This window comes from Lissotriton vulgaris, chromosome 10 (assembly GCF_964263255.1).
Source record: "Lissotriton vulgaris chromosome 10, aLisVul1.2, whole genome shotgun sequence".
In the NCBI taxonomy this organism is placed as follows: Eukaryota; Metazoa; Chordata; class Amphibia; order Caudata; family Salamandridae; genus Lissotriton; species Lissotriton vulgaris.
This window is the reverse complement of record NC_141698.1, coordinates 458,116,834-458,130,386: the sequence shown is the minus strand read 5'-3', so window position 1 is coordinate 458,130,386 and position 13,553 is coordinate 458,116,834. Positions and strand designations below refer to the sequence as shown.

The window sequence follows — 13,553 nt, the reverse complement described above, 5'->3', positions numbered from 1 at the left end:
AGATGCTCTAGAAAAAAAAACTGAAAAAGAAACTGTGTCACAAGAGATTCAAGATCAGGAGAGTATTGAAAAGCAGGTTGAAAACTCTGAAAGCAGGAACGGAAATTCTGGAACTGGGAAGTTAGAAGTAATTCCGGAAGAAGAAGACGAATTGCCAAGTACTAGCTACAGAGACGTTGTTCCTAACGGAGTGAAGCCGCCGAGTAAAGAAGTTCCTAGATACAGTATTGAAATCTCTGAAACTGATTCAGATGACAGTGATGAAGAGTCTGAAATAAGAAAATTCAGAAAAAGAGCTTGGAAAGCTGAGTGTAATGAAATTGAGCCTAAAAAGAAGCTCTTGAGAAAAGGTGATGTTTGGCCAAAAGAAGACTTGAAATTCAAATTAGTTAACAAATCGAAAGAACAGGTCAACGAGATTTCCAGTCAAATGGGTGAATCAGATAAAAAAGAACAACTTGGAAAGGAAATTGAAGTTATTAACAGGAAAAGCAAGAGGCCATTGAAGCCTAATCAGAAGTATAAGTCCCCAGAGTGGGCCAATATAATAATTCCACCAATAGTTGAGGTTAGCAGTAGCAGTCAGGAAGATTTGGAAGAAAATAGTGACAATGATTGAAGTTTAGTTACCGTTGAGGTTTGCTTTTGGCATAGGGCTGAAGAATTTGTGTTAGGTGACACAAGGTCGAAGAAATTGTGTTAGCTGAATACTTTTATGGACGCAAGGTCGAAGAAAAGCTGTTAGAGGGTTACTAAAAATAAAAATAAATTAAAAGGGGAGGGTGTGTGTTACTAATTTAGTATATAAAATTTCATTAAATTTTCAATTTTCAATTTTCAAGTTTAAAATGTTTGTTTAATTGAGTAAAAATGCCTAATGCTGATAATTCAAGGTGTGCAATGTTTAGAAGATGCTGTAAAATGTCTTCTATTTGTGTTATTTTATTCATTTTAGTTTGGTTAGTTTTAGCAGTCATTTTCCCTTTTGGCATTAATAAGGAGGATTATAAAATAAATATGACAAGCAATGCTGAATCAAAACAAGCTGATCATGATGTTGCAGGCAAAACTAACTGAATTATTGAGCATAAACCAGATATCCATCAGGACAGATCTGTGGGAGATTTTTCTACTGATTCTTTTTCCAGACTCCTATCGGAGTATGTTAGAGTCATGGATGTTAAGGATTGTTATGTAGGTGTTAAGCTTCCTACTTCAGTTTCTGAAGGGGTCAAGTATAATATGCTTCCCCTTACTTATGGAATAACATGCAGTGTTATATCAAGCTTGTTCTATCAAACAGGTTGTCTGGAATACTATTATTCAGATGTTGATGAAACTTTTGCTAACCTGAAAGTTGTGCATAGTCTTAACAAAGTTAGGCCTGCTAAGCAGATGAGGGAATTCTTCCTGGTAACAAATGAGCTCACCAATGAGTACGCTTACAAAAATAATTTAACTTGCAAAATGAGAGATGAAGAGAGATCTTTCCTTGATCAGGTTGAGGAGAGGAGAGCAATTTATAAAAGGAATGAAATGCTGAAACAAACTAAATCCAAGTTTTGGCAAATCGAAGACGAGAAACTTAATGGTGAAAATAGATTTGCTGCTATTCACATTGATGAGCCAGTTAGTGGTAAGCTTTTCATTAGAAGAGATAACACGCTTTATGACAATTATTTTGTCGGTGCTAGCCAGTGTGAGGACACTTATTGAATTATAGGGGGATGGGGATTTAAAGGTGGTAAAGATCCAATTTTCCCAGGAATTTATTTTGTTTGTGGAAACAAAGCATATTTCAGTCTTCCTGACCATTGGTATGGCACATGTTATCTTGGTCTTGTCTTCCCTAAAATTTTTCATGTTGACAGAAATGGAGAAGGGTCATTTGAAATTGGCAAACACCTGAATAGATTCAAAAGAGAAAGCTTTTCAGAAATCATGGGAGATATATTTGGCGCAATAATTCCTATGGTGGGAATTACCCTGAATGTATGGAAAAAATGGGGACCCCTACGTTCTATTCAGTTTGCTATTCGTAGGGAATACATAAACACATTTAGGAAAAAAGACAATATATAGCAAACTAATGGTAATTGTATGGCCCTTATATCGACCTCATATCACATGCTATGTAGTGAATGATAATAATTTGCTGAGACAGTAATGTATCAAAAAAATATTTGATTATTTTATTTCTGTTTGTTAACTTTTGTTATTTTTTTGAAGGAGAAATCTTTATCTTTTTTATCTCACTTAGTTTATAAAAAACACATGTACTTCATATAATTTAACATTCAATAACATATAATGCACATACTGACAAAAACTAAACAATATCAACAACAGTGCAAAGAAAAAACGTGCTATATGATATATTCAGTCGGTGGAAAATATTGAAGAAGGCAATGCGGTAGAATGGAACACAACGCGTTTCGGCCAAAGGGCCTTCGTCAGGTAACCGTCATTCGTATATTACATATAGACTGGTGTATAACATAAACTTCCACTTATTTTGGTTGAGAGCACAGTTTGATTTCGTAGGGTATTGTCGAGATATATAGAACACTGATATTCTTTATTTTAGGATCCCCCGTTGTCTGTAAATATGCACAAAATTGATTTGGAGGGAACGAAGGTCATAAAGAGTTCAATACATATTCTTCTCAGGGATGCAAACAAGTGCTGACCTTAGTAAAAAGGGCCGGAAGCCAACTTTTTTTGCGTAGAGAATCTATCGTCCTTTGTTTGCCCTTTTTAGTTTAAGACTTCTATTTTACATCATCATTTGGAGAGATCCATGTATTTCTTTTGTTCTCTTACATCTAGTAGAGAAGGTCGTGATCTTTCTTGTTAATCTGTTATGGATATAGAGTCTTCAATCTGATACCGATTCTTCGTATAATGGGGTCTGCTGGTTTACACTGTGCCGGCACTTTTTACTAAGGTCAGCACTTGTTTGCATCCCTGAGAAGAATATGTATTGAACTCTTTATGACCTTTGTTCCCTCCAAATCAATTTTGTGCATATTTACAGACAACGGGGGATCCTAAAATAAAGAATATCAGTGTTCTATATATTTCGACAATACCCTACAGATACTAAAAGATAATCAAATTGTCTTTGGAAAATCAAACTGTGCGCTCAACCAAAATAAGTGGAAGTTTATGTTATACACCAGTCTATATGTAATATACGAATGACGGTCACCTGACGAAGGCCCTTTGGCCGAAACGCGTTGTGTTCCATTTTACCGCATTGCCTTCTTCAATATTTTCCACCGACTGAATATATCGCATAGCACGTTTTTTCTTTGCACTGTTGTTGATATTGTTTAGTTTTTGTCAGTATATGCATTATATGTTATTGAATGTTAAATTATATGAAGTACATGTGTTTTTTATAAACTAAGTGAGATAAAAAAGATAAAGATTTCTCCTTCCAAAAAATAACAAAAGTTAACAAACAGAAATAAAATAATCAATTTTGTTTTTGATACATTACTGTCTCAGCAAATTATTATCATTCACTACATAGCATGTGATATGAGGTCGATATAAGGGCGATACAATTACCATTAGTTTGCTATATATTGTCTTTTTCCCTAAATGGGAATTACCCTGAATGCAGTTAAAATCAGAAAGGTTTCTACAATTGTTGACAGGTTGTCCACTGATACTGCATTGGTTTCCAGTTTGTCAATACAGAACTCATTGCTATCAGAAGCATGGTTATGCAAAACCGGCTTGCATTAGATATCCTTCTAGCAAAGGAGGGAGGAGTCTGTGGGATTTTGCATGCTCAGCATTGCTGCACATATATCCCAGATAAAAGTCAGAATATTGAATTACTAATCAAGAATATAACAGAATTTCATTCGGAAATAGAACTCATGGAAAGTGACAGTTTTTCTGAACAATTGGCAAAAAGATTTGGGGCAATCAAGCAGTGGTTTGCTGACATTGGCAGTTCAATCATTGGCAAAGTACTTTACCCTGTAATAGTTATTGTTATAGTGACACTTTTGTTAAAAATCAGTTGCATGATTCACAAGAGAAAGAAGCATGTGAGGGAGAAAAAGAGGATTTATAAACTCAGAAAAGCTCAAGAGAAAGAGATAGAAATGGATGAGTTCCGCAGGGCTCAATATGAGAGTTCCAGAAAGACTGATGAAACAGGAGTATAGATTTACTAATACAGAGAGAGATCATTATATGACATTACTAAAAAGTAAAATTTAGTATAAATCTTTGGGTTTATTTGGTGTTTTTTAAATCACCAGATGAGGGAGTTGATGGAGCGGACTTTCAGAATTATTTCTGAATAAAAGTTCGTGACAAATGAAACTCTCATGATTTTATTTTTACTAATGAGTGTTGCATGATTTGCACGTTTGTACTGACTCAACCTAGAGTAATATGCACCAACATGAACACGCAGGTTTAATCATTTGTGCTCTTGTCATGTTCGTTATTCTGCTTTGAATAATACATTTACTTTGTCTTTTGATTAGTCATATATTAACTGCGGCTGTTTTAAATAATAGCATGTGCATTCTTCAAATGTGCTTTTGTTTATGTTACGTCGTCTCATGTGATTGTGTTTTGTTTATCTTTTGTATGCAAAACTAGGTAACATAGTCTAATGGGTTAATTTTAGTAAAGGGGGTGGGTAACAGAATAATTATCATTTCTTGAATTAATTATTGTCTTGTGTTTCCTTGCATACTAGACTCATGCTAAAGAGGCCTGTGGCCTATTTCTAAAATGGATGTCCGAAGCTTTTTCAAAAGTGGGCCTTGCACAGCAACGAATGAATGTGGAAATGTTTTTCTACAATAATTCTTAGAAAATGGCTCGTAAACAAGGCTGTGTGGAAGCTGAGCAAAAGGGGGGGGTGTACTGCTTTTGGCCGCCATAAGTGTGGCAGGGTATGCTCAGACGTGAGTCCCTTGCTCACTTTGCCACTGGATTCAGGCAAGCCGGGCTGAAGACGGCTGGAATGCCAGAAACCGGTCCTCGGAAGCTTGTTTCCGGTCAAGGGAAGACATGGCTTGGCAGTTCGGGCTGGACTGTTCCCATGAGGCACAGGGTCAGACTGATTTGCATATAGCCATGTCTGAACTGGCGTGGCAGAGTGGGCTAAAGAACGGTGATGGATTAAACCCAGATCTTTTGACTTGGTGTGAGTGTTTGATTGATTCAGATGCTCCGTCCATCACCACCCCCTTTTGTACTGCTTTTGGCCGCCATAAGTGTGGCAGGGTATGCTCAGACGTGAGTCCCTTGCTCACTTTGCCCCTGGATTCAGGCAAGCCGGCCTGAAGACGGCTGGAATGCCAGAAACCGGTCCTCGGAAGCTTATTTCCGGTCCAGGGAAGACATGGCTTGGCAGTTCGGGCTGGACTCTCCCCATGAGGCACAGGGTCAGACTGATTTGCATATAGCCATGTCTGAACTGGGGTGGCAGAGTGGGCTAAAGAACGGTGATGGATTAAACCCAGATCTTTTGACTGGGTGTGAGTGTTTGATTGATTCAGATGCTCCGTCCATCACCACCCGCTTTTGTACTGTGTGGAAGCTGAGGACATTTGGTTCAGATTTCTTCCTGGTCAAGGACAATTTTGACGCTCAGCGGCGGAAAGGCATGGACGGACGAAGGAAGTCGTGAAAAGTTTTGTCAAATGTTGCTACCTTCGGAAGCTAGTGACACTTAAAAATAATGAACAATGCTGCTCTTGAAAGAACACGACTCTTGCTATGCGAGAGTCGTATGACATCCTCAGGAGATGTCCTGGACCAATCACATTATGTCTTGCTCGAATATTTGTATTCTTTTAGTTAGTTTTAGATAGGAAAAAAGTATAGGAGTTACCTCCTTGCTCAGAGCACTGTTCGTTCGTTCCTGTGCTCCAGTTATGCTGCCGGACTTTCGTTTCACATAAGATCTATTGAGACCTTACTTTTTCCCTTTAGGTTTTTCTTTAGCTAAGTTAGGGAAATAGGGCTTTGGAGAAATAAATCAAATGTTTGAGCATTTTCTCATGCTGAGTTTGGTTCGAACTGTCAGACAAATGTTCCTTTAAAATAAATAAGTTTGCTTAATAAAATTGCTAATAAAAGAGTTTTTGCTTAAAAATGCATTTTGCGTTATATTAAAGATAATAAAAATAGATTTTGAAATGACAAGCTGGTCTTGTTTTTTTCCCTGAGTTACCATTAGTTAATCCATTGCCTTTGATTTGACTTAATTAAATTTGAAGAAATATGTTTTGAATAAATAGGTCATAAGATTCAGTAGGTCAATTCATGTCTCAGTCATTTATGTGCCTAGTGTTAAAAATATAAATTATGGTGAGTATTGTGGAGTAGAGTTGTATATATGAGACAGAATTTCTCTTGGCCCGCTGGATCACCACGCAGGTATAAACAGGGCTCTGTGACCCCGCCATATCTGCCTCTCCAAGTGTTTTCACCGCTCTGCTTTCCTTTTACAAAACGTAGATCAGGCGTGTTAGTCTGGTTGGCTCTGTATAAGCAGTAGCGTCCAACTTGGGTCCAGAGGGCTGGGTTCATGCCAGATTTTAAGGATAATCCACTACTGAAAATGGGTTTCATCTCGGTTCGTTGTATTGAAATTAATCTTATGTGGCTAGACAGAGGAACACTGACCATGAGACTCACTAGACCTAACACATCTTCTTATGTTTTTTAACGAATGTACAGGAACACAGAAAAACAACAATGAGAGGTTATCCACTAAACAAAGTCATTCTTTCAATTGGAAATTTTTGAATTGAGAAAATCTTTGAACATACCCTGGATACAATGAGTTAGCAACTTTCATGCAATGCCAAGTGGCTTATCAGGCTGAGGCCTACTTCCTGGCTTAGATCCTAGTCTGTGATATACCGTGGCCACCATTTTCCCTATGAAGAGCCCAAGCTCCTGCCAGCTGAGTTACAAACCCCCTTTGCAACCTCTTCAATGCCGTCTTTCATATTTTAGTTTTTAAATTCGCTTAATCTTGAATACATCACCTACTCTCACATTCTTCACAGAATGAATGAATCCTGTCATAATAATAACCTGGTATTGGTAAAGCGTGAAATAATCACCCTTAAGGGTCTCAAGGCGCTGGTGGCTGTCGGGGAGATTAAATGAGCTACTGCCTAGAGTCACATGATGCTGAGCTGAACTGCCTCTGGTGCTGGGGATCGAACCGTGAGCCCCACGCTCTGGAGTCAGCCAGCCTGCTGCTGTGCCACACCATACCTTTTCTTCTCTCCTGTTTACTCTCAGCAGTATTCTGTACACTCTGTTTCTATAATAGGAACACTCTTTCTCCTTCCCGATCAATGGTACCCACCCTGGACTGACGTTAGGGACTCACTCTTGACTTATCATGGCTTTAAATGTAGTCACAGATGCCACCAACTGTGAAGAGTGACAAAATAAGAGGATGTCCAACGTCAACCCCCGGGAAGGCTTACCCATAGGTGTGAGGTGGATAGATAGATAGATAGATACTGTGGACACAATATGCTTCCAGCACCCTCAAAAAAGCAATTGTTTACAGAAATCGCCATTCTTACCATAAACAGAGCAACTTTGTTAGAATATATGACTGAACAGGCAGAAAAAAATATAGAGCAGCCCGTCCTGCCAAAAGAGTCCCTTACTCTGAACTTCTCTTTCCTCTGAAGATCTTCCTTGTGATTCTAGAAGTTGGCAAAACTCTCTCACCCCTAAATCCTTTGTGTGTGCTTTATTTGAAAGAGAGAAGATCAGTAAAGATCAGTGGTAAATACTCTGGGCCGACCACAGTGTTTGTTTTTCTAATTTCCATAGACATTTTGCCTCACTCACCTGTACTCCTCATAATTCCTCATGTTCAGTTTCCTCAGAATCACCTGGGACAGTCCTGGTACTTTGCTGTCCATGGCCAAGAAGCCAAGCGAGTCCATGTAGTAGCCCTGTGCGGCTGTAGCAGGCACGGTGGCTGATGCAGGCTTGGGAGGGGCCCCTTTCCCAGTGGAACTGTGTTTCTTCTTTGGGGCCATGGTGAGGCCAAGCCTTCTTGTGAGCTGAAAATATCCACAATTGAGAGAATGAGTTACTGCATTGAAGATTAGAGGATCACGCAATGATCACACTGAAGGGCAAGGGAGGAGGAAAGCCAGACTGAAGACTGAGGGATTGTAAGTGAGAAGTCAAAGGGCTATAGGACAAAGGGACAGACATTGACTTCAGAGCTGACAGATGCGGAAGACTGATGCCAGAGGGATAGTGATTGGCCAACCAAAGACTAAGGGGCCAAGAATGTGCTGTCATTAGCCACAGTTTACTTCATATTTCGACTCCGACTCTTCTTGGGTTGCATGAGTGGGTTTGGCACATTCCAAGTCCAGTATGTAAAAGAGACACAGTGAAATATATTCCCTTCAGTCATCACAGATGCCTGGGGAATCTACCACCTTAATAGAATCTGTGAATCTCTAACTTGGATAAATCACAGCTAGCTCCAAGAGCCTCTCGTGCACAGCAGGCTGGGTGATTTACTCTGATATTTATGTATACATCTACATCTGCTGAAGAGGGCATTAGCTGTAAGAACGTATTTACAGTGCCTTGATTGCCTGGAATAGCTAAGTTACCAGATAATCAAATTCATTCGGGCAAACATTTAATTCATCAGCATGAAGCTCATTTAGGCACAGGCACTTGTAGCTCACTCTTCCTTCCCGCACCATGTGTACAAACATCAGCTCCCTCTCCTCTGCTGTGAGGACCATCGCTCCTGATGCAGGAATTACTGAGAGCTCCCATCTGGCAAACATGCCCCACACTGATCTGACCATGAATCAGAATGAGGAGCGAGACTCAATCCTGGCCAGTGCAGTGGCGACCAGCCGCATGTCACCCACTTACTGCCTGAACTGAAGGTAAAGTTCCACCTCCCCGTGTCCACTGACTTCTTTCCTTCTGTATCCCACGCTAGGCGAAGACATGCCGCTGAGGCATGGATGGTCAGTGGCTTGTACCTGGGCTGGTGCCAGACTGTGCACCCCTCGGGTTACAGAGGGTCTGGCCCATCCTCCAAGAGGGGACAAAGCGGCGTCGTATTCAAGGCCAGGCTCTATCAGCTTAAGCGGGTGTTGGCACCAGGCCTCTGGAGCAGGTTAGCTGGGCAAGTTAAGCTCTAGGATGTTATATAATGGTCACCTTTACATTTATCAGGGACTCACAGGCCTCCCCAAAGATGCTCCTAATTAACACTATAAAACATCAGGAGGAAACAGATGTAATATAGGGGCAGGTGTGTCAAAATAAGCATGCTGGGTAACGGAGTGAAAGACAAAAAGAGAAAGGATGGAAATGGAACGAAAAAATAAGTGAAAGGCTAATAATAATAATCTTTATTCGGAAGTGATCACAGTCATAAAAGATAAAAACAAAATATAAAACACAACAACAATACAACGAAAAAATATGTGAAAGGCTAATAGAAATAGATGTGTGAGAAAAGAAGGAAAGGCAATATGTGGATAAAATGATGGGAGACAGAAGAAATGGGTTGGGAGAATAAAGAGAAAATGAGAGGAGGGATGAAAGGAGGGCAGAACTGAGGGAAGTAAGGAAGGGGAGAGGAATGCAGGAGTGAACAAGCATTTCCAATGCAATAGGTCTTGCATTTAAGCAAGTTTAAGCTATTTGCATTGTAAGTGACAATGCCTTTTACTAAAAACTAAAAAATAAATAAAAGGCATTTTTATTTACAAAGCCAATAGCTCAAACTCACGTAAATGCGAGACTTATTGCATTGCAAATGCTTCTTTCACGTGCTACGATTGCTCCTAAGCCCTGCCCCCTCATGCAAGAGAGGGAGGGTGCCAATACAGGAGGCGAACGCGGACTGGCTGAGGGGAGGGAGTGGGCAGCGAAGAAGCCGGGGCATGTTTCTAGCAGCAGCTGTTCCTGGTTCAGCGTGGCGTCCCTGAAGCGGGCAAAAAAGAGAGTGTGGTGCCCGCTTTAGGGACACCGCGCTCAGTAATAAAGTTAAACATTTTTTTAAATGTGCACGGTGTCCCTAAAGTGGGTGCTGTGTACTCAGCATGCAAATACAAAAAAAAAAGGCAGCCGCCATTGTCCCCAGTGTCAATAAACAAAACAGTGCTCACCCGGTTAATATGCAGACTGTGTAACAAGCCAAGTAAAAGGTCCAGTCATTATGAGAGGTAACAAATGCAGAGAAGGAGGTACAAAGGAGGGACTAACAAGCCTTTTTACGAATCAGAAGGCAGCATTCAATAAATATAATGACACAAGCCAATGACAAATATGGGCAGAGAGTGGGCGGAGCTTTCACTGCATACTCTATTAAAGCATGCCCCGCAGAGCGAGAGTGTATGAGACCAGCCGCTAGGCTTGACCTAAAAAGAAGCAGAGGAGGAGGTTTGAGGATTGGCCTTTGCTGGCCCTATTTCGTTCAGGACCCATGTCAAAGCGGAAGGTGTTTTATTTTTCTGATTACTTCCTTGGGGACCAGTTGCTTTGAGCCCGCCACCTCCCCCCCCCCCCAAGGAAGTGCCTTTTTTCTCGTCAGTCCTACCCTTGAACTGGAACAGCGGAGCAGAGACTCACAGTGCTATGACGGGTCTAGGTCATGTGTGAGCTTTTCTCTATGACACTGTCATACTGCAGACCTCTTTTGTAAACTTTCAGAGCACTCAGAATTAATTACATTTATCATCCCCTCCCCTGCACAGCAAAGTACCTGTCTGCAGGCACAACCATTCAATTCCAGACTTGGCCTAGGCAGGGCTCGTTTAAATAATCTTTCTTTCTTAACAAAAGATGGTATATCTGAAGTACCTAAATGGCTTTCTGTATTGATGGCTGCCCACACCCTGCAAAAAGCTGCTGCTGCACTCTAAACTCTCCAAAGAAAACAATCAGAAACTGTGAATGGATGTTCAGTACTAGCATTTTTCTCCTAGAGTGCTCCCCTCCATTAATAAAAAAGGTATATGTTATAACCTTGCTCCTTTTACCTTGGTACGTTCCGTTCCCCCCTCCTCTACCCGCTACTTGGTTCACTCTACCTGGAGCTCACCTTAGAATGTTGGCACTGTTTTGAGTTGAGAGTGGAGGACCAATAAACGAATGCTGTTAAACTTCTCCTGTGCCTGTTATTCCGTACTTTCAACACTGGCGACGAGATACTGCGTAGGGGCAGTGTTGGTAATTTCCCCTCTGTGTACTCTCTCCTACTGCAGACAGATTCGATGAGATTACAAAAGATTTACGTGGGAAGTTCACAATTGAAGATATGAAGATTGAAGGAATATTATGCCCACAGGAATGATTTTGCAACACGGAGGTGCTACTTTTCAAATTACGTGGTGAATCAAGTATGAACTGTGCATTCACCAGGCAGAGCTGCTGTAGTGCCTTCAGAGTCTTCCTAATTATTGGCGCTACAAAGGTACATTGCTTTCACCATCTTCCGCTTTGGAAACCTGGGTAACAAATCAACAGGTACGTGGGAGTAGTGCTAGCTTCTACATAATTTCCACAGTGGCAGTACATTTAAGGTATTTCTGGCTGTCAACTTACCCCGTCGAACCCTGTGATTCCAACTTCGCTAATGTTCTGGCGTGTGGTAGGACTGCAGCGTGTACCCTCCGGTCGCTCGTTCTGCCCTGAGGTAGGACGGGTGCCAGGTTCGCGTCCATTGAGGCCCCCACAGCGGAGTACACGCCGGCGGAACATCTGAACTGCCACCAAGTGGCAGTTATAGGGGAGACAGCGCATATCTCCATCCATCGCTGCAGTTTCTGAGGTAATTTTATTCACCTCAGCGGCTCGGGGGGGAGTGTATTCTAAGATTTCTTCAAGTTCCCACGGCGTGAGTCTCTGGCTGAAGTTCTGCACACGCCGATGGATCGAGACAAGGGTGCATAATCTCTGTCACGCCTAGAGGAGGAGCCGACTGTATTGTCAATTCTGGGCGTCTTCACACGAGGAGTAGTGTCTCCTCTTGCCATCATTAACGTGACCTCTTCAATTTCAGAGCAGGCACCGTGTGGGGGTAAAACACTCCTTGAGCTTGAGCCCGTCTATTCAGCATATTAAACGGTATCCCTGGTTTTCACGGTGACTGAAGGACTATCATTTGCCACTTCAAGGGGACTAGTCGGTTAAATCTATTCTGTGAGGAATAGTTGTGTTTTATTCTTATAGTCCGCTTCTTTGACGAACTGTAAGTACAATTGCCACCCATACTGAAAATCTCTGTCTGCATTTTCATCCTACTGCAGCTTCACAGACTCTAACAACTCTCACATTAAGCCTTGTTTTGCATTAAATATTCCTGTGCCGAAGTTATTATAGGAGTACTATATTATAAAGTAATATCAGGCTTCTCCTGCCTTCCCTCCTTTTCCTCTCTCTCTCTCTCTCTTATATTCTCTCACTGGTTCTCCTGTCTCACTCTCCCCTATCCTTCTCCTTCCTTCCCACCATAATAGTGGCAGCAAGCATGAGCCAACCTCCTCAATTCTTAAATGAAGTGGGTGAACCAGAAATAAGCTGGAAGGAGTGGGTTAAATTGTTTGAATCATATCTGCTATCCATTGGTGGGGAGCGTTTCAGTTCTGTACGCAAACAACATATTCTCCTTCACAATTTGGGGGTACATGGGCGTAAGATCTACGAACCCTTACCAGAACCCAAAGACGAAGGGGAACGAGCAGTTGAGGTTACGGACATATTTGGGAGCACAATAAACAAGTTAGAATTGCACTCTGGTGATAAAATAAATGTAGTCTTGGAGCGGTAGAGGTTTATTAGCAGGGCCTACGGAAAACAAGAGTCAGTTACTAATTATGTGGCCGCATTGCGGGGTCTCAACCAATTGTGTGAATTTGGCAATCTCACTGATTCCTTGATAAGAGATCAACTTGTTTGTTGTACCAACAATGTAGGTATCCAGGAGAAGCTTTTAGCCAAGAACCCAGTCTAAGAGAGGCGGTGGCTATCGCCAAATCAGTAGAAGACACAGCTAAGTGCATGAGAGAAATGAAGTCTAATGCAGAAGTAGTAGCTACCATTCAGGAGGAGGAGGAAAGGAGTGAGGTATGTAAGCTTAAGAATAGGGAAGGCTTGAACAGCAAGGTCAGTAATAGTGAAAGGAGTCTAAAATGTTAAAGGTGTGGCAGCAGCAATCACCTAGCTAACAACGTGCATTGCCCAGCAAGAGGTGTAACTTGCAAAAAGTGCAACAGAAAGGGCATTTCGCAAGAGTATGTAGAGAAGGTGACTCCCATATCAAGGAGGGGGAAGCGTAGAAGGGTCAATGGTTAAATAGGTAAAAGGTGTACAGCCTTGTGATAAGAAATATGTTTTACAGCTTAAGGATTGTTCTGATAGTGTCAATGTCATTTACCCAAAATTTGATGTAATGCTGAATAACAAATGTATAACTGTGTTTGCTGATTCCTGTTCCACATTTGAACAAAAATGATTAAGAGACAGGTACAGAACACATT

General features: G+C 41.2%; 1 protein-coding gene across 3 annotated transcripts in view; it reads right to left on the bottom strand.

The window, feature by feature from the left end:
- Nucleotides 1-13,553, bottom strand: part of MSS51 (MSS51 mitochondrial translational activator) — a 455,682-nt gene that overhangs the window by 208,619 nt on the left and 233,510 nt on the right. For 2 of the 3 annotated variants that reach the window (XM_086941321.1, XM_086941322.1), the window contains exon 2: nucleotides 7,870-8,087. The exons of the other annotated variant lie outside the window; for it this stretch is intronic. In XM_086941321.1, coding sequence (XP_086797447.1) covers nucleotides 7,870-8,063 — 194 coding nt within the window. In that variant the 5' untranslated portion in view covers nucleotides 8,064-8,087. The remainder of the gene's footprint in view (nucleotides 1-7,869; nucleotides 8,088-13,553) is intronic. 3 annotated transcript variants of the gene reach the window in all.